The sequence below is a fragment of the Melanotaenia boesemani genome, chromosome 8 (assembly GCF_017639745.1).
Source record: "Melanotaenia boesemani isolate fMelBoe1 chromosome 8, fMelBoe1.pri, whole genome shotgun sequence".
In the NCBI taxonomy this organism is placed as follows: Eukaryota; Metazoa; Chordata; class Actinopteri; order Atheriniformes; family Melanotaeniidae; genus Melanotaenia; species Melanotaenia boesemani.
In genome coordinates this window covers 35,835,234-35,853,580 of record NC_055689.1, presented here as the reverse complement: position 1 = coordinate 35,853,580, position 18,347 = coordinate 35,835,234, and the positions used below count along the sequence as shown (strand labels likewise).

Below are 18,347 nucleotides of genomic sequence, written 5' to 3'. Positions count from 1 at the left end.
ATGCTGTTTGATCGGACGGGAATCTCCTACATCTATGTCATGCTGTATGACCTGCGTTTGAGACGGAACATCATTAAATATAATACGAAAATTCTCCACTAACGATATAAGTTCATTCTTCTGAGACGTAGCCAAATAATCTAATGTAGACGGTAAAGCCGTCAAGGCTTCTGAGTTTGACAGCTGCGGAGTTAAGCGCGACTCAACGTGGTCCAACATTATGTCTTCCGGTTCTAGTGGTTTCACCAAAGTAAGTGCTACGTATGAGCTTTCAGTCTCCGGAATGTCAGCCACAACTGTTCTTTTCTGAGTATTTGAAGGGTCGCGGGTTACATAAGCTCTGAGCATGTTGACATGACAAACACGAGTCTTGCGCTTCCGGTCAGGTGTGTGAATAACGTAGTCAGTTTCACACAGGTGATGTTTCACTTTGTATGGACCCGAAAACTTGGCATCTAGTGCTGCACCATGCACAGGGAGCAGTACTAGGACTTCTGTCCCAGTTTTAAACTCACGAACGCGCGTCTTCTTATCATACCGGCGTTTCATCTCTGTTTGTGCACTTCTCAAAGCAGTTGCTGCAAATTCACGGGAGCGGTGTAAGCGGTCCCGAAACGAAGTCACGTAGTCTAACACATTTTTATGAGGCGGAGCCGTACAATCAGTGAGACTCTCTTTTAATACTTTCAGCGGCCCCCGGAGTTTATGTCCAAAGACTAGTTCGGCTGGGCTAAAACCCAACGAGTCCTGCGGTACTTCGCGGGATGCAAACAATATGAAGGGAAGTCCCTCATCCCAATCCTTTGCTTCCTGATGGCAATATTTCCGTAACATCGATTTTATGGTCTGATGCCATCTCTCTAGGGCCCCCTGACTTTCTGGATGGTATGCACTAGACGTGATATGCTTGATTTGTAGTTCAGCAAGCGTTTTCTTAAATATGCAGGACATAAAGTTGCTTCCCTGATCGGTTTGGACCTCCTTCGGGAGACCAAACGTGGAGAAAAACTTTAATAAAGCTCGCGAAATCGAACTAGCTGTGATCCGGCGCAGCGGAACTGCTTCCGGATATCGGGTCGTTGGGCACATTAACGTTAATAGAAACATGTTACCTGATTTAGTCCTTGGTAAAGGACCTACACAGTCTAGTATTAGGCGTTCGAAGTGTTCGGCCATGACGGGTATTGGATGGAGTGGGGCTTTCGGTATAATCTGGTTCGGTTTTCCCATAAGCTGGCACACATGACAGCTGCGCACATAAGCAACCACATCTGCTTTTAATCCCGGCCAGAAGAAGTGCTTTAATACGCGTTGGTATGTCTTGTTAATCCCCATATGACCAGACCATTGGTCATCATGGGCTAAACTTAAGAGCTGCTGTCTGTAAGGAGCTGGCACTACAATTTGTGTCTCTACGTTCCACTCGGCTTCCCCCAGAACGACCGGACACCATCGTCGCATCAGTAATCCACCATCCAAGAAAAAGACTACTCATCCGTCACTATTATTGCTCTGACTCACCACCTTCTCGAAGCAAGTGCGCAGCGAAGGATCCTTCTCCTGCGCCTCAATCAGCGTCTCACGGGTGATGGAGAGGCATGACTCAGCAGGGGTGGGCAGAGCCCTCTGAACTATTACGTCAGAGTGCTCTGTGTCCCTTTCAGTGTCCCCCGGCTGTTCTCTATCTGCGAATGAGGAAAACAAACAACTATTATTGAGCTCAATATCCTCAGATCTCGCTATTTCGTTTTTTCGAACCTGGGCTCGTGTTACCGCACAAGTCGGCGTTTTTTGTACTGGATCGGGTTGATCCAGGACCTCTAAAGCAGGGGTTACCTTCCCACCAGCTACGTCATTTCCTAAAAGGAGAGACACATGGTCAATGGGCAACTCATCACACACAGCAACAGGAAATCGACCTGAGATCAGTTTGGTTTTCAGATTAACATAATGGACTGGACACGGTGCATACCCTTTCCCGACTCCGTGCAATATTACTTTATACCCAGCATAGCTGTCCTCAGAAAAGGGTAAAACATCCGCGAGAACCAGGGTCTGGGACGCCCCGGTGTCACGCAGTACCAATATTTCCTGCTCTTCTGCGGAAGAGTCCGTCAGAGAAATAAATCCCGGTGTGGCAAGCTAGGGGGAGCCAGAGGTTATATACACACACATTAGCTCAGAGTGCTATACAGGCTAAAAGCCAGTAAATCATAATTAGTTGCAGACAACGCCACCCTGGGACTTTCACCGCAGGGAATAACAGGAACTCCAACAAAGCACACAGGTTCGTTATATTAAGGAGGCGTGAGACCAGCGTCCAAATAATTAAACAATTTTTATTGTTTAAAAATAAAACAAAACAAGACTAAAAGAAACTCAAGGTCCAATAAAAGATGGCGGAAGCTTACCGGGAGGAAGGTGGGCCAAACAAAGTGAAGGGAGCCAAACTGAAACCACCCCAGACACACGTGCAAGATAACCACTCTTCACACAGCACAGGCAGACGTGCTCAGCATGCAAACGAGGGGAGGCGCAAACCAGGAAAAGGGACCCACACCATTAAGGCATCACCAACTCCTACGGTTTCCGGCCACTAAAAGAAAGAATAAAATACAATTAGTGTAAGAACCATGAAGTTTGGGCACGCCAAAATAAAAGACAATAAATAAACAAACATAAAACTGTTGCAATATAAAATATCCACACAGGAAGCCACCCGCCAAGATCAGTCTTCGTTGCGGGCCTCGTCCCAGGCTTCCAGTGGAACAGCAAACAATAAAATGCGTCCCCAATAACTTAAAAAGGATCCAACAAATTAAAATAAGCAAAGCAGCATCAATCAGCCGAGCAGCGGTCTGTCGGCGTGGGGAATGGCTGTGAAGCTCCTGATCCACACGCCACCGCGGACCGCTGTCTGTCCTCTAAGCGGTGGCTGTGTCGTAAAAATGCCGTCAGATAAATCCCCCTAAAAGCAACAAAAGAACAAAACAACCATAAACGTCTGACATGGACAGGAAAATGCCCACCGGCCGTGGATTCACCTACCCGAATGACGGGGGTTTGCCACACCCAGAAGTCGGCTCGGCGCGAGAGGCAGGCACGATACGTGAGTTTTCCCTACAGGAGCACAGCCGGTTAACGTCCATTTAGCCAGACAACCCAGTACAAGGGAAAGCAAAGTTAACCTACCACAGCAGTCTTGGTGTGAGAGCTTGTTTCACGCGCAGTGGCGATAATACCCGCAACAGCCGGAAGTCAGGTGACCTGTCGACCAGATGAACTTCCCAAAGCTGGCTCTACGCCTGCTTAAATATGTCGCCCCCTCTGCTGATTGGTTAATATTGCAGCCACTCACCTCATACTGCCACACCGGCATTGTAAAAGGTTGGAAGCAAGGATCCAGTGTGAGCTCTAACCGTTCCGTGTCACCGTTTCCTGTAGTAAATCCCATTCCTTTTCCCACTGACGGGGAAGCGGAGGGATTGCCTTTAGCGGCCAGTTTTGGGCAGACCCTAATTAAGTGTCCTGTCTGGTGACAGTAGAAACATTGTCTTTCCTCAGTTGGTTTAGCTTTTGATACCTGATACATTTTCCTTCCGTCTAACCTGGTTGTCTCTGGTTTTGTTACAGGCTGAAAAGCCGTTTTATGAGTTAACACATACTCGTCAGCAAAAGTGGCAGCAGAGGATAAATCTGCAACTCTTTGTTCGTTAAGGTGAACCACCAACCTTTCTGGAAGCTGCCTCTTAAATTCTTCCAACAAAACAAGTTCCCTAAGCGCTTCAAACGTGGCCACCCCACAGGAGGAACACCATTTGTCCAATAACAAGCTCTTTTCACGAGCAAATTCAACATGAGTTCGTGTAATGTCTTTTCTGTGTGCTCTAAATTTCTGGCGATATGCTTCAGGTACAAGCTCATATGCCTTTAATACAGCTGCCTTTACGGTGCCATAATCCTGACTGTCCAACAGAGGGAGCGAAGAGACCACCTCTTGCGCTTTGCCTGTGAGTCTGCTCTGGATTAAGATAGGCCAGCATTCCCGCGGCCACTGTAGCGCAATTGCCACACGCTCAAAAGCCAAGAAATAACAATCAACTTCGGCTTCTCTAAATTCTGGGATGAACGGAATGAATTTAGACATTTCTAATGGTTTAGAAGAGGGAGAGAAACTCAGGGAGCCAGACGGATCACCTGAGACTGATCTTACCTGGGCTTTGGCCTCGGCATCCAGCTCCAGCTGGCGAATGCGCACTGCGGTATCGGCTTCAATCTCCATTCTCCTGATCTCAAGCCTTATTTGGCGTTCCTGGGCCTTCTCCTCGGCTTCCAGACGCAGTCTGGTGTGCCGGAGCATTAGGCGAGCGGATAACGGGGAGGAGCTAAGGCTGTCCCCGGTGAGTACCGGCTCAAACCGAGGCAGCGTGACAGGCGTGACCGGTCTGTCACCCGCCTGTGCAGCTTCCCCCACTCCGCCTGACCCGAGCAGGTCTTTCTGCTCAGTTTTGTCAGGCGGCCTCGCTCCTGAAGGACCCGCCACATCAAGAGCCACCTCAGCCTCGGCAGTAGCATTCTTCGCCTCACCAAGCACCTTTCTGTCCACCAGACCAGCCAGTACCAATTCTCTCATCTCCTTTTTCTTTACATACCTGGGCAGAGGTATTTCATAAAAGTCAGCCAGCACGGCCAAGTCGTCTTTGCGACACTGGTCAATCTGAACCAGAGTGGGGTTCAGCTGGAACTCTTCCAAACGGAACTTAGCCATCGCGGAGCTACCTCACCGAATCCGGTACAGCTCACAGGTGCAGACAAATGCAATTGTAGACACAAAACAAGGTATAAGGCCCCCGAATGCTCAAAAATCTCCCGGACGAGCCCCCATTATGTTACGCCTCTTTTTGGGTCCAGGGTCGTAAGGAACCGCAACACAACAAACCAGAAAACAAACGGTACACTTTAACAAAAATTTATTTACAATAATAGCTTTACAAAATAAAAGAGTCCTTTTTCAGGTAATAACGAGCAAAAGGAAAAAAAAGGGGAGCATTTAAATATTAATTACAAAACAGTAATGTGGAAAGGAAACTTAACTTATAAAGACAAAACAAAACAATCCAAATCTCAAAAACCATTACCAACAAAAAGAGGGGACTTCTCCTACTGAGAGGTCCCTATTAAGCTATCAAGCAAACGATCTTTACAAAATCAAGCTGGCCAATCCCTATCAAAAGAAAGTAAAAACCAACCGCTCTGTTGGACAATAGGATTTAAGACACATACACACGATAACCCAGCAAAGCTCCTATGAGCACTCACACCAAATCCATTAAACACTGCCAACCCAACTAAACAAGCTCGGAGTGGTCTACACAACGAACTCCACAGTGAACGATGCCCTAGTGACATCGCTCCCGAGGAATAGCACTTCCCTGTTTTTAAGCACAGAAGCAATCATAGTGTAATCCATCTGATGCAGGACAGCTGCCGGCGCACTGAAGCAGCAGCCAATCCATGGCGCAGAAGGGGAGGCACGTCGGCTTCATAGATGAGGCAGGTCCAACAGCCAATCTTGAGAAGCCAAACGGGCGCACCTCCATATCCATGGGGAGTGACAGGTCCAGCGGCGAATCAGAAACGGCAGGGGCCGTAACAGGAAGCTACCATGCAAGGCAATTAACCATAACCCATCAGGAGCAATTAGGGGTTCAGTGTCTTGCTCAGGGGCACCTCAACATGAGCTCGACGGGCCGGGCTCGAACCGGCAACCCGGCAGGACGACCACTCTACCCACTGTGCCATGCCGCCCCTTTATAGCACACATTCACTAAAACGTGGAGCAAGCAGGCGAGACAGAATTTTCTCATCTTTGGGCCTCAAACACAGGCTATGAGGACACACAACTGTTAAACATGCTGGTAAATAAATTATGTCCATCTTTACCACTAGATGGCAGTCATTTTTATGTACTGTACCTTTAAAGTAAAATGGCATCAAAACTCTAAAGCCTGGTACACATAACGATTTTTGGGCTGTTTTTGTCCCGATTTGGCCTCTTCCCGACCTCGGACGGCAAACGCCCGATCATCGTAAGATTTCCCTGTCCAATTATCATTTGGTCAGAGGTTACGTCCCGATAATCCGCTCCGAAACGTGTCGTAGCCAACAATCGGGAATATTGAACATGTTCAATATTTCAGAGCCGATTTCTGAGGAACGCCACACAGTATCATCAAAACCGATGTTTTATCTTCACGTGTGAGGTCTCGACCAGATAAAAAATCTCACAAGATTAAAAAAATCGTTGTGTGTGTACCAGGCTTCAGTCAAAGCATGTTTTTTTCCTCATGGCAGAAGTTATTCTTAAAGACGATGACAGCAGAGCCCATATTTAAATATCTTTTATTTAAGAATGACATCCTCAGCTCTTGCAAATAGGTTCTAAAACTAAACACACACACAAAAATCTTTCTTTAAAATGTCCACATTTGACAAGAAGCAAGTCTTTTATTAGTGAGTTTTCATGTGGCCCTTTGAATCACAATTTACAGGAAACATTTTCCATGTTTAACAGGAATCAGCTTCTCAGCTGTCTGACTTCTGTTGAGGCCCTTAAATCATCATTTAGATCAGGGGTGTCAAACTCAAACACACAGTGGACCAAAATGAAAAAACTGGAACACGTTGAGGGCCGCCTGGTTCAATGTTTATTAAAAACTCATTTTAATGACTTTATTGCACATATTGTACCTGGAACTAACAGTCTACAAGTTATTGTCATTACTAAACAAATAAAATTAAAATAAAAAATATTTATTTTACTTGTTTGACAAATGAAACATCCTGTAACAGCAAGATAATAAAAATGTAAAAAATGAAACTGCATTAAAGGACAGTTTGCTGCTCTGTGATGCTCACTAGTCTCAAGATGATATGTCTGTTGGCTCAAAAGCCTGGTTTATTATTTCACAACCTGTTGACAGTCAGGCATATATTGAGGGGTCATGGGAGTTTGCCCAACCGGTCTACATGTGCTTTGTGGACTTGGAGAAGGCTTTTGACCGTGTCCCCCGGGGACTCTTGTGGGGGGAACTCCAGAAGTATGGAGTGCTGGACCTGCTTGTACGAGCTGTCCGGTCCCTGTACGACCGGTGTCAGAGCTTGGTCCGCATTGCCGGCAGTAAATCAGAATCATTTCCAGTACGGGTTGGACTCCACCAAGGCTGCCACTTGTCACCGATTCTGTTCATAACTTTTATGGACAGAATTTCTAGGTGCAGCCGAGGTGTTGAGGGGATCCGGTTCGGTGGCCTCAGGATTGGGTCTCTGCTCTTTGCAGATGATGTGGTTCTGTTGGCTTCATCGGGCCTCGATCTTCAGCTCTCACTGGAGCAATTCGCAGTTACCGGTCGATCTACGTTCCCACCTTCACCTATGTCCTGTAAATGAAATGTGCTGTACAAATAAACTGCTTTGCCTTGCCTATCTGTGGTGGTGCTTCATTTCAAGGTGTCTTCTTACGTTGTATTCCTTCATTCCAGCCTCTCTGTCTCCACACAGAAGACACACAGCTTTGTCCTTTACATCCACAAACATATTCTCTGTTTACAAAGTCCACTTTTCCTTTAGCCATTTTCCGGGGAGAGGGGTTGTTGACAAAGGTGAGCAGCTCCGTCAGGTTTCTGGAGAATCGGTGAGGTACTCGCTCGCGGGCCTGTGATTGTAAACGTACTGGCAGTGCATTGTGGGACTTGTAGTATTTATGTAAAGCACTTTGAATTGTCTATACAAATAAATTTGCCTTGCCTTGGTAGATGTGCTGTATCAGCAGGCCAGCTCTAATAGTGATTAGATATGATCGTGCAGGCCAAAGATAATTGATTTACAGCCCGTGATTTAGATTGAATCTTTTCCACATATAGAAGGTGGCTTTTGACATTCTCTGTTAGTGATCATGTGGTACTTTAAATCATCATTTTGTGTGAAACATTTTACACATGTTGGACAACAATACGGCTTCTCACCTGTGTGAATTCTCATGTGACGCACCAAAGTACTCTTGTAACTGAAACATTTTCCACATGTTTGACAAGAATATGGCTTCTCAGCTGTGTGAATTCTCTTGTGGTACACCAAACTACTCCTGCGACTAAAACATTTTCCACATATTTGACAAGAATACGGCTTCTCACCTGTGTGAAATCTCTTGTGGTACACCAAACCACTCCTGTGACCAAAACATTTTCCACATGTTTGACAAGAATACGGCTTCTCCCCTGTGTGAATTCTCTTGTGACGCCCCAAAAGACTCTTATGACTGAAACATTTTCCACATGTTGGACAAGAATACGGCTTCTCAGTTGTGTGAATTCTCATGTGGTACACCAAAGCACTCTTGTGACTGAAACATTTTCCACATGTTTGACAAGGATACGGCTTCTCACCTGTGTGAATTCTCATGTGGCGCACCAAATTACTCTGGTGACTGAAACATTTCCCACATGTTTGACAAGAGTACGGTCTCTCTCCTGTGTGAGTTCTTACATGAACAGTTAACTTATTTTTAATTTTAAATTGTTTCCCACAGAACTTGCAGGAATGTTGTTTCTCATCTCTTTCATTACAATGACTTTCTAACAGAAAGGACTCTCCTACGTTCTCATTTGTCTCCGTTATACAGCTCTTTTCAGGCTGTGTATCTGCACACGTTGTTGGTCCTGAGTCTTCAACCGTGCTTTCCTCTAAAGGTGAATGTTGGTCTGCAGGAGGGCTGTAAGAGGGAATGTGGTCCCTGTTTGGTTCTGGATCACTGTGACCATCTTCCTCATGAGCAGCCGGTATTGAAAACTGATCAGTTTCATCCTTCAGCCAAAGCTGCTCTTCCTCCTGACTGCTGAGGAGTTCCTCCTCTTCCTCTTTAATACGAGCAGACTCTGGTTGCTCCTGGTCCAGGTTTGAGTTCTGGTTGCACAGCTGCTGGTCTTCTTGAAGAGCTTCATCCACCTTGTAGACATATTGATGTGGAACCTCTGGAGGGATAAAGGGACAAATGAAAAACATGAAGAAAGATTTTAGTTTAGGTTAATTACTAGGGTTCCTAAAAAAGAAAAAATAGGACTTAATATTTATATTATTACTTATTTAACCATTACAAGCTTCACTGAGACTAAAAATCTCTTTTCAAAGAGTTTAACAGCACAGTTAAAATGTACAAACACAAAAACACACATTTAAACTGAGTTTATAAAACACATTTAAAGTAAATGTAAAACTAATTAAAATCCTCAAATGAAGCAGACCATCTACAAACACATGTAACTGCCTCCAAATCATCATGAAAGCCCTTTTTCCCACCTCAGTTTGAACCCTCTGGGACTGAAAATAATAAAAAATCTTGTAAACTAAGACTAAAAGGTCCTGATCTCTTCAGATGATTATATTAAATAATTTATCAAGAGCTATAGGATTAGAGATGAAAAAATGTGGTTTTAAAGGGAGTCAGTCTTCATTTGTCCCCCTATGACCCAGAAGGATAGCAAATCATTAATCTGACTGAAAAAAAAATCATTCTTAACTTTTTAGTTAATCTAAGAGTGATCTTTACATAAAATCCGCCAAATCTAAAACACCTAAAATCTATTATTTGAAAAAAAAAAAAAAAAAATTGTATTTATTTTATTTTCCATCCATCCATCCATTTTCTGCCGCTTATCCGGGGTCGGGTTACGGGGGCAGCTGCCTAAGCAGGGAAACCCAGACTTCCCTCTCCCCAGCCACATTCACCAGCTCATCCAGGGGGGATGCTGAGGCGTTCCCAGGCCAGCCAAGAGATGTAGTCCATCCAGCATCTCCTGGGTCTTCCTCGGGGCCTCTTTCCGGTGGGACGTGCCTGGAACACCTCACCAGGGAGGCGTCCAGGAGGCATCCTAACCAGATGCCCGAGCCACCTCATCTGGTTCCTCTCGATGTGGAGGAGCAGCTGCTCTACTCTGAGCCCCACCCGGATCACCAAGCTTCTCACCCTATCTCTAAGGGAGAGTCCGGCCACCCTGCGGAGAAAACTCATTTCGGCCGCTTGAACTTTCGGTGACTACCCACAGCGGGTGGTCATAGGTGAGGGTAGGAATGTAGATCGACTAGTAAACGATGCAGAGTCTGCATCACTGCAGACGCTACACCGATCTGCCTGTCCATCTCCCGCTCCATCCTTCCCTCACTCGTGAACAAGACCCCGAGATACGTGAACTCCTCCACTTGGGGCAGGACCCTATTGCAGACCCGGAGAGAGCACTCCACCCTTTTCCAGCAGAGGACCATGGTCTCGGACTTGGAGGTGCTGATTCTCATCCCAGCCGCTTCACACTCGGCTGGAAATCGCTCCAGTGAGAGCTGAATTTTTTTATTTTATCAAAATAGCGACTGTGTTCAAAATGGGCATTTTAATGGTTAATAATAATTTGAATGATTATATTTGATTAATATTTTTTATTATGAATGAAGATGATTAAAACATCTGAGCCAAAAAAAAGGAAAAAAATCATCTTCTGTCATGTTTTAATAGTAGTTTTTGGGAGGGAAATTTTGTGTCCTCCAATGACCCCAAAGGATAGTAAATTATAGCGAGCTACATCTTCAATCAATGAACTGTGTTCTAAACTTTACATGAAGACCTTTCAGTGTCATTCTTTTTCGTTCCACTAACTCCGTGGTTCTAAAACATAAATTCAGGGAGGAGATCCAGATATCCGGCAACACATGATCCTATACTGAACAATCAAAAGGGTGTACCTCCGCGTAATGGTCTGCACGTCAGGTCTGGAAGAGGTGCGCGTCAAGACTTTGTGGAGCTACGTCGAGCCTACAACGGGAAAGCAGATGCCGCGCAAGCCTAAATCCGCCTTTAGGCACAACTGGAGCTGTGGGCGTAAGGTCATCAGTGCCTGTCGTGGCGGTAATTCCCTAACTCACTGGTGGACACCAGTAGGGAGGGATGCTGTCAAGTTGAAGAAGGAGTCTTATCTGGCCGTTTTGGCCTGTGGGACTCCAGAGGAAGCTGATGGGTATTTGCAGACTAAGCAGGACGCGGCTTTGGTGGTCGCTAAGGCAAGAACTCGGGAATGAGAGGAGTTGGGAAAGGCCCTGGAGAATGACTTCTGGACGGCTTTGAGGAGATTCTGATCCACCATCCGATGGTTCAGCAGGGGAAAGCAGTGTTCCATCAACACTGTGTACAGTGGGGATGGGGGGCTGCTGACCTCGACTCGGGACATTGTGAGTGGGTAGAGGGAATACATAAAGACCTCCTCAATCCCTCCAACATGTTTTGTGATGGGGAAGCAGAGTCTGGGGACCCTGGCCTTGGCTCTCTTATCTCTGGCGATGAGGTCGCTGAGGTGGTTAAAAAGCTCCTCAGTGTCAGGGACCCAGGGGGTGGATGAGGTCCACTCAAAGTTCATTAAGGCTCTGGATGCTGTAGGGCTGTCTTGGCTGACACGCCTCTGCAGCATTATGTGGACATTTGGGAGAGATCCCCTGGACTGGCAGATCGGGTGGTGGTCCCCCTCTTCAAAAAGGGGGACCTGAGGGTGTGCTCCAACTCACATTCCACAGCATCCCTGGTAAGGTCTATTCAGGGGTCCTGTAGAGCAGGATCTGTCTGATAGTCGACCCTCGGACTGAGGAGGAGCAGTGTGGTTTTCGTCCCGATAGTGGAACAGTGGACCAGCTCTACACCCTCTTAAGGGTCTCGGACGAAGCATGGTGGTTTGCTTAACCAGTCTACATGTGCTTTGTGGACTTGGAGAAGGCATTTGACCATGCCCCCCGGGACTCTTGGGGGATGGGGGGGGGGGGGGGGGGGGGGGGGGTTCCACATGGCATGCCACCGGGGTCGGGCTGATATTACGATGTGTCCGTAGGGACGAAGGAAGGGGTAGGGGGGGCAGCGGGGGTCCTGGTGGGGGTTAGGGCTCATGGGGGGTGGAGTCTGCTCTCCTTCTTGCTCACTCTCCTCCCGCCATGGGCTCCTTTCGGAGTGGATGGGGGAGTTGTGCCTTGGGCCCAACCAGGATATGTGTGTGCAACCTGGGGCTCTCTGGTCTCCTGGTGTGGTGGCGTTGGCTGCCAGGGATGGGTGGGCATTCGGGGTGCTGGTGCATTGGACTCTTGGCTGGGCCGGGGCTTTGCCCTTCGGCCCTCGGGTGGTCTTGGGGAAGTGGGGGCGCCTACAGCGGCCAGCTAAGGAGTTGGCTGCCTGGGAGAGAGATCTCTCTCCTGGTTGTGCCCCTCTCCGAGCCCCTCTCCTCCCCCGCCACCCCACATCATACACACCACACATAGGGCACTGTGGGGCGAGTGGAGGCAGTGGGCTTGGCTGAGGGGTCCCCATTGCGGGATCCCCCGGTGGACTCCTGCGACTTCCTGCCCCACTAGATTTTAATCACAACCTAGACATCAATATACATTTAGGGCCTCGGGGGGATGGGCTGTGGGAGGGCAGACAGGAGCCAACAAGGTGGCCCTTCCTTCATCCCCTCCCTCTGTTACCTCTCTCCCTCCAATTTTATTTACACGTTAGACACTACCACATTTAATAGTACTGCACTACACACAAAACACACACACACTGAGGGAGCCCTGAGGGGGTCCTGATGCCTGGCAGCAGTGGGACCCACCACCATCTCATGGCTCCTCCGGTTTTTAATTTTATTATAAATAACCCACACTCATGCACACCCAACTCAGGCGGTGGTGCAGGGGGGCGGGGGTCTTCCTACGCCCTTGTGTTCTGGGCTGCGGGGGGTGGAGGTTGGGTACCTGCCTGGAGTCCTGTGAGGGGTGTTGCTGGGTGCCGTTTGCCCTGGGGAACGCTCTCAGTGCTGCATCTGGGGGCTAGTGAGACCTCAGGGAGAATGTATTTGGTTGTGTGTGTGTCTCTCCATCCACTTCTGACTAGATGTTGCTGATGTTTGTGTGTTGGTACGTTTCTCTGCAGGTACTTTTGATGACTACTGTACTTTTTCATATCATTTTTCTCCCTTTGTTTCACCTCTTCCTCTATCTCCCTGTCAGGTTTGGCACTGACATATAAAGACTAAAGAAAATAAGATTACAATAAAAATAATAAAAATATCAAGGGAGCCATGTATACAACATGTCTCCCTTGGTAGAGCAAATATGTCAAGCAAAATATGGCACACCGACCACCGTTCTGTATGTTAGGATGCTGGACAGGACACGGTAAAAAAAAGAAAAAAAAAAGAGGTAACATCGCTAAATATAGCGGTGAAGTCGCTACGTTGGCAACACTGACTACAACCAGCTACCGACTGTAAAAGGGGTGCGCCACTGTGCCCTTGTTATTTAGGCAGCTTAATGAAGCTTTGGCCTTGCGTTCAACCCCTGCTGGTTGGCAAACTACAGGGTGAGAATGTACGTGATCAGAGATGCAGCAGATCCGCACTCTGAATGTAAATATCGTTGACGATCAAGTGAATTTAACTGTGGCCACCAAAATCATGATCATGATCAAAATCGGATTAATTGTGCAGCCCTACTAGTCAGGATACCTCCAGGACGCCTCCCTGATGAGGTGTTCGGGCATGTCCCATCTGGAGGAGGCCGCGGGGAAGACCCAGGACATGCTGGACGGACGACATCTCTGGGCTGGCCTGGGAACGCCTCGGGATTCCCCTGGATGAGCTGTTGAAATTTCACAGTTTCATCCTTCAGCCAAAGCTGCTCTTCCTCCTGACTGCTGAGGAGTTCCTCCTCTTCCTCTTTAATACGAGCAGACTCTGGTTGCTCCTGGTCCAGGTTTGAGTTCTGGTTGCACAGCTGCTGGTCATCTTGAAGAGCTTCATCCACCTTGTAGACATATTGATGTGGAACCTCTGGAGGGATAAAGGGACAAATGAAAAACATGAAGAAAGATTTTAGTTTAGGTTAATTACTAGGGTTCCTAAAAAATAAACTTTTTTATACTTTTACTCGTTCCAGACTCTTGGTAGTTTTTCTCAGTTTGGGGACTGTGGGTAGTGACCGAAAGAACAAGATCGCGAGTACAAGCGGCCGAAATGAGTTTTCTCCGCAGGGTGGCCGGGACTCTCCCTTAGAGATAGGGTGAGAAGCTCGGTGGTCCGGGAGGGGATCAGAGTAGAGCCGCTGCTCCTCCACATCCAGAGGAGCCAGATGAGGTGGCTCGGGCATCTGGTTAGGATGCTTCCTGGACGCCTCCCTGGTGAGGTGTTCCAGGCACGTCCCACCGGAAAGAGGCCCCGAGGAAGACCCAGGACACGCTGGACGGACTACATGTCTCTGCTGGCCTGGGAACGCCTCAGAATTCCCCTGGATGAGCTGTTGAATGTGCCGGGGAGAGGGAAGTCTGGGTTTCCCTGCTGAGGCAGCTGCCCCCGCAACCCAACCCCGGATAAGGATGGATGGAGGAACGGATGGATGGGCTGGGTTTGACAAACCAATGTTATTATTTTAATTATTAAAATAAACCTGGGCCGGCATTGAAAGCCTCGATCGGTTCTGCTGTCCGACCTGTTGTGTGCATGCGTGGTGTCGGAACAGCTCTAGTATGTTGATGCTAGCAAGCCACGTTCCGTCCCACAACTTTGGCTCGCTGACCCGGCATTTAAAGACCGGCTTTAGCCGCTCATGGGGAACGATCGGGAAGCTTTTTGTAAAGTGTGCAGGAAAACCAATAATGTGACCTGGAACGGTGTCACAGCGATCATATCACATGGTTTTTGGTGCAACTGCAAACAACCACCTGGTTTGTTGCTGTACTGTTCCATCTCCCATCAGCCCAAACATAAAAGCTACTGGTTATTCCAGCCTTGGACATACAGGGTCTATATGGGATTTCCTGCTACCACAGAGAAAATACCACTTCATTTTATGTGCTGTGTTAAAGTGACAGGTGGATATTTCAGTACTGCTGCTGCTCAGCTAAACTAGTCTGTACACGTAGGCTACCGTCCATATCTGGGTCCAGCTCAGAAACAGCTGTAAACTGGGCCAATGAGGAACATTTTCTTAGTCCAGCTTAAAGCTGATGAGGAGACTTTGTGACTTCATCAGTGTGTTTATCTGGCTGGAAATCTGCTTGTTGGCTTATTTTACTGCATGAAATCTTTGGTGGGTCCTGCTGGACCAAACAGACCTCCACAGGTGGGCTGCTGCATGGAAAAGTTTAATATGTTTAATATGCCTTAAATTGTAATGTTTTATTTTAGGATTAAAACACTGCTCTTTTAAAATAATGCAAAACATAAAAGAACCAGTCTTTTGAACGACTCTTTGAAGTGACGACTCCCGAATGAACGACTCGTTTCAAAGAGCCATAAGTCCCATCACTACAAAACAGACTCATTTTAAATGGGAACATCATCTTCCCCAAATAAAGATGAAAATGAAGCTTTTTTTCCTGAAAGGACCAAATTATCAGTCAGTTTTAGGTATTTACCCAGTAAGAACATGTGAAGTTGACTTACTTACCCGGTAACTGCAGCTAGTTCAAATGGGTAAATACGAGGAAACTACTGTTCAACAGCTTCATAATTACTCTGGATTTACCCATGAAGTTCTTAGTAGCAGCAACACATGACGGTAACTACAGAAACATGTCAGTAAAAACGTAGAAAGAAAGAAGTGTTGAAGTACAGTGAAAAGCTTCTATTATTTCCTGCTAACTACGTCCCTGCAAATATCTGCATTGGGGTGGTAGAGATGTGAAACGTCTGCAACCAGCCCACAGTGGCATCTCAGCGTCTCTCTTAGTGTTTCTGCCTGAAACTGCAGCTGCAGCATCATTTTCCTCTCAGTCTAAAACTAAATGCTGCCACGTGGACTACAGATGGGAATTAGTGAGAACGCTGGAATCTGCTACAGAGCATCTTTACCTTGTGGATCAGGTTTTCTACATGGTCCCTGACAAATAAAGCAAATAAATCTAAACTAAATGTACCGTAGAGCTCTGATCAGGATCCTCCATGAGTCCATGTGTTAGTTCATTCAGACCATCCCAGTGTTTCATACCTGTTCTGATTAACTTTATCTGTGGATTCCAGGTGATATCCAGCAGTCTGCAAGTGTATCCGTCTGCGGCCTGCAAGAAAGAGGCGTGGCGTATAGTAGGTGTGTCGAGCAGTGACGTCACTAATCGACACGCCCACTACATGACACGACGACGGTTCTTAAAGGGATATGAGCCCAATTAACTACTAATACAGTTTGAACGTTATTATAGCTGCTCAAAATTCATATTTGCCCTAATGAATCTATTCAAAAACGTACGACCAGTGCACGCTGACCACGTACGGACCAGTGGGAGCGCGCATGGACCATCTGAGCTCCACAGTGTGTTTCACTGGTCGCCCTGCTGCAGGACTTAATTAATATTAAAGTCGCAAATTATCCTACAAAAGCTGGCATTACTTCATACTCAGAAAAATGTATTTTCCATTAATCAATAGGGATCAATAAGGAAAGTTTTCTTTGACTCTCAGGAAAAAACAATCAGGACAATAACTAATGAGCTAAACAATAATAAATAGATAAGGTCAGCAGTTGTGTGTAAGAGCATAATTTGCAGATTTATTTGAAAAGGGGGGCCTATGTTGTAATATTATGAATGTGAAAGTAGTAAATTAAAAAAGTAAAAGAATGTCTAATGGCAGTAATTTTATTAATCCTTAATGGCTCCCATGCTTTCTCTCTTGACATCAACAGGCTCGTCGGCAGCATCAGCTAAACCTGGGCTCTGGAAAGCTGTGGGCCTCTCAAGTGGAGCTCAGTTGCTGGTTCTCTCTCTAACCTGTAACACCTCTTGGTCTTTATTTGGAATTCTGATGTGAGCATCTCCTTCCAAGGTCTTGGCCTTTTTGTGACAAGCATCAATTCATTTCTAATGCTTATGAACTGTAAAATGTGTTTGTAGTGAAGCAGGAGATGTTATAACATTAATTTGTAATCTGTTACTTTATGTACATGTTTTTTTTTTATGTATTCATGTGAATGGCTCTGTGAAATGTAGAAAGAATATGGTCTAACAAAACAAAATATATAATAAAATATTGATTTCTTTATCTTTTGCATGTTTGTCCCACTAAAATGTTTCAGATCACCATAAAACTGTAAACATTAGACAAAGACAATATAAGTAAACACAAAATGCAGTTTTTAAATGAAGGTCTTTGTTATTGACAAATTCTCAACAAGAAATCACTAAAATAGAACCTGCCTGACAATGTAAAGTAATAGTGGGAGAGGCCCGCCGACCAAAATGACCCAAAAAGCACAACTAAAACTCATCCGAGAGGTCACAAAAGCCCCCAGAACAAGAACCAACGTTCAAGGTTAGTTAACTTCCTGTTTATTTTTTTTTTGTAGCTTTGGCGCATTTTACATCTCGCGTGGTTTAACGTGATTTCCCTCTATTTAGTGGGCGTGTCGAGTAGTGATGTCACTAAACGACACGCCCACTATTCGACACGCCTCTCTCTTGCAAGCCGCAGACAGACCCACCTCGCAGTCTGCGCTGACGATCGATCTCTTCTTCGTACTGGACGATGGTTTTTTCAAACTCTGTGAATATTTCTTCAGCAGCAGCAGTTAGTCGCTCGCTGATAAACTCTCTCAGATGCTGAACTGAAGACATTGTTGCTGAAACACTGAAATATTCAGCTGAGAGACGACAACACAACCGTCTTCCTGCTCCGTCCTCACACGAGGAAAGCTAACGATGCTGCTAGCGGCTTGTTTACTTCCGGTTGGTGTCACACTGGGAAGTTCCGGCAGCAGAAGAGGAAGTCAACCTTTTATTCCGCTTTGTATTGGAAACATTACTTACTTAAATGTACTTACTTAAATATAATTTAACTTCTAAATGTACCGTAGTACTTACCTAAATATAATTTAATTATATACACCAATGACGTCAGAAACTAATGTTTAACCCTTTATAGGGATTTAATCTTTGTCCAATTACAAGATGTTTGAGAGCTAATCTGAATGTATAAATAAAACCTAAAATCACTCAGAGACCACAGACCTCCACCAAGCCATTGTAATGTGTTCCCAGTGATTTTAGACATTAACTTTGAGCCAGAATCTGATGGTAAACTTATCCCTAGAAAAAGAAGAAAATCCTGGATCCTGATCCAGATCACCCCTAAAATCTAATCACTTGTTTCTTTTCTATTTTTGACATTTCCAGAAAATTTTATTAAAATCTGTCAATTTTTTTAGTTATGTTCCTAACAGACAAAGCAACGTTGCTGAAAACATGACCTCTACTTTGGTGGAGGTAATAATTTAAAGTGATTATGGTTTTCTCT

At 46.0% G+C, this 18,347-nt stretch overlaps 1 protein-coding gene and 1 long non-coding RNA gene across 2 annotated transcripts in view; both read right to left on the bottom strand.

Annotated features, from left to right (window-relative positions):
- Nucleotides 1-2,631: 2,631 nt before the first annotated feature.
- On the bottom strand, nucleotides 2,632-3,367 carry LOC121645200. Its single transcript, XR_006011370.1, has 3 exons — nucleotides 3,193-3,367; nucleotides 3,049-3,120; nucleotides 2,632-2,968 (listed from the first exon to the last, which is right to left on the bottom strand). It is a non-coding gene; the product is annotated as an uncharacterized LOC121645200 (long non-coding RNA).
- Nucleotides 3,368-7,487: 4,120 nt separating this feature from the next.
- LOC121645008 (zinc finger protein 345-like) overlaps nucleotides 7,488-18,347 on the bottom strand; it is a 48,093-nt gene continuing 37,233 nt past the window's right edge. Inside the window, exon 9 of the mRNA XM_041993283.1 lies at nucleotides 7,488-8,401. Coding sequence (XP_041849217.1) covers nucleotides 7,897-8,401 — 505 coding nt within the window. The 3' untranslated portion in view covers nucleotides 7,488-7,896. The remainder of the gene's footprint in view (nucleotides 8,402-18,347) is intronic.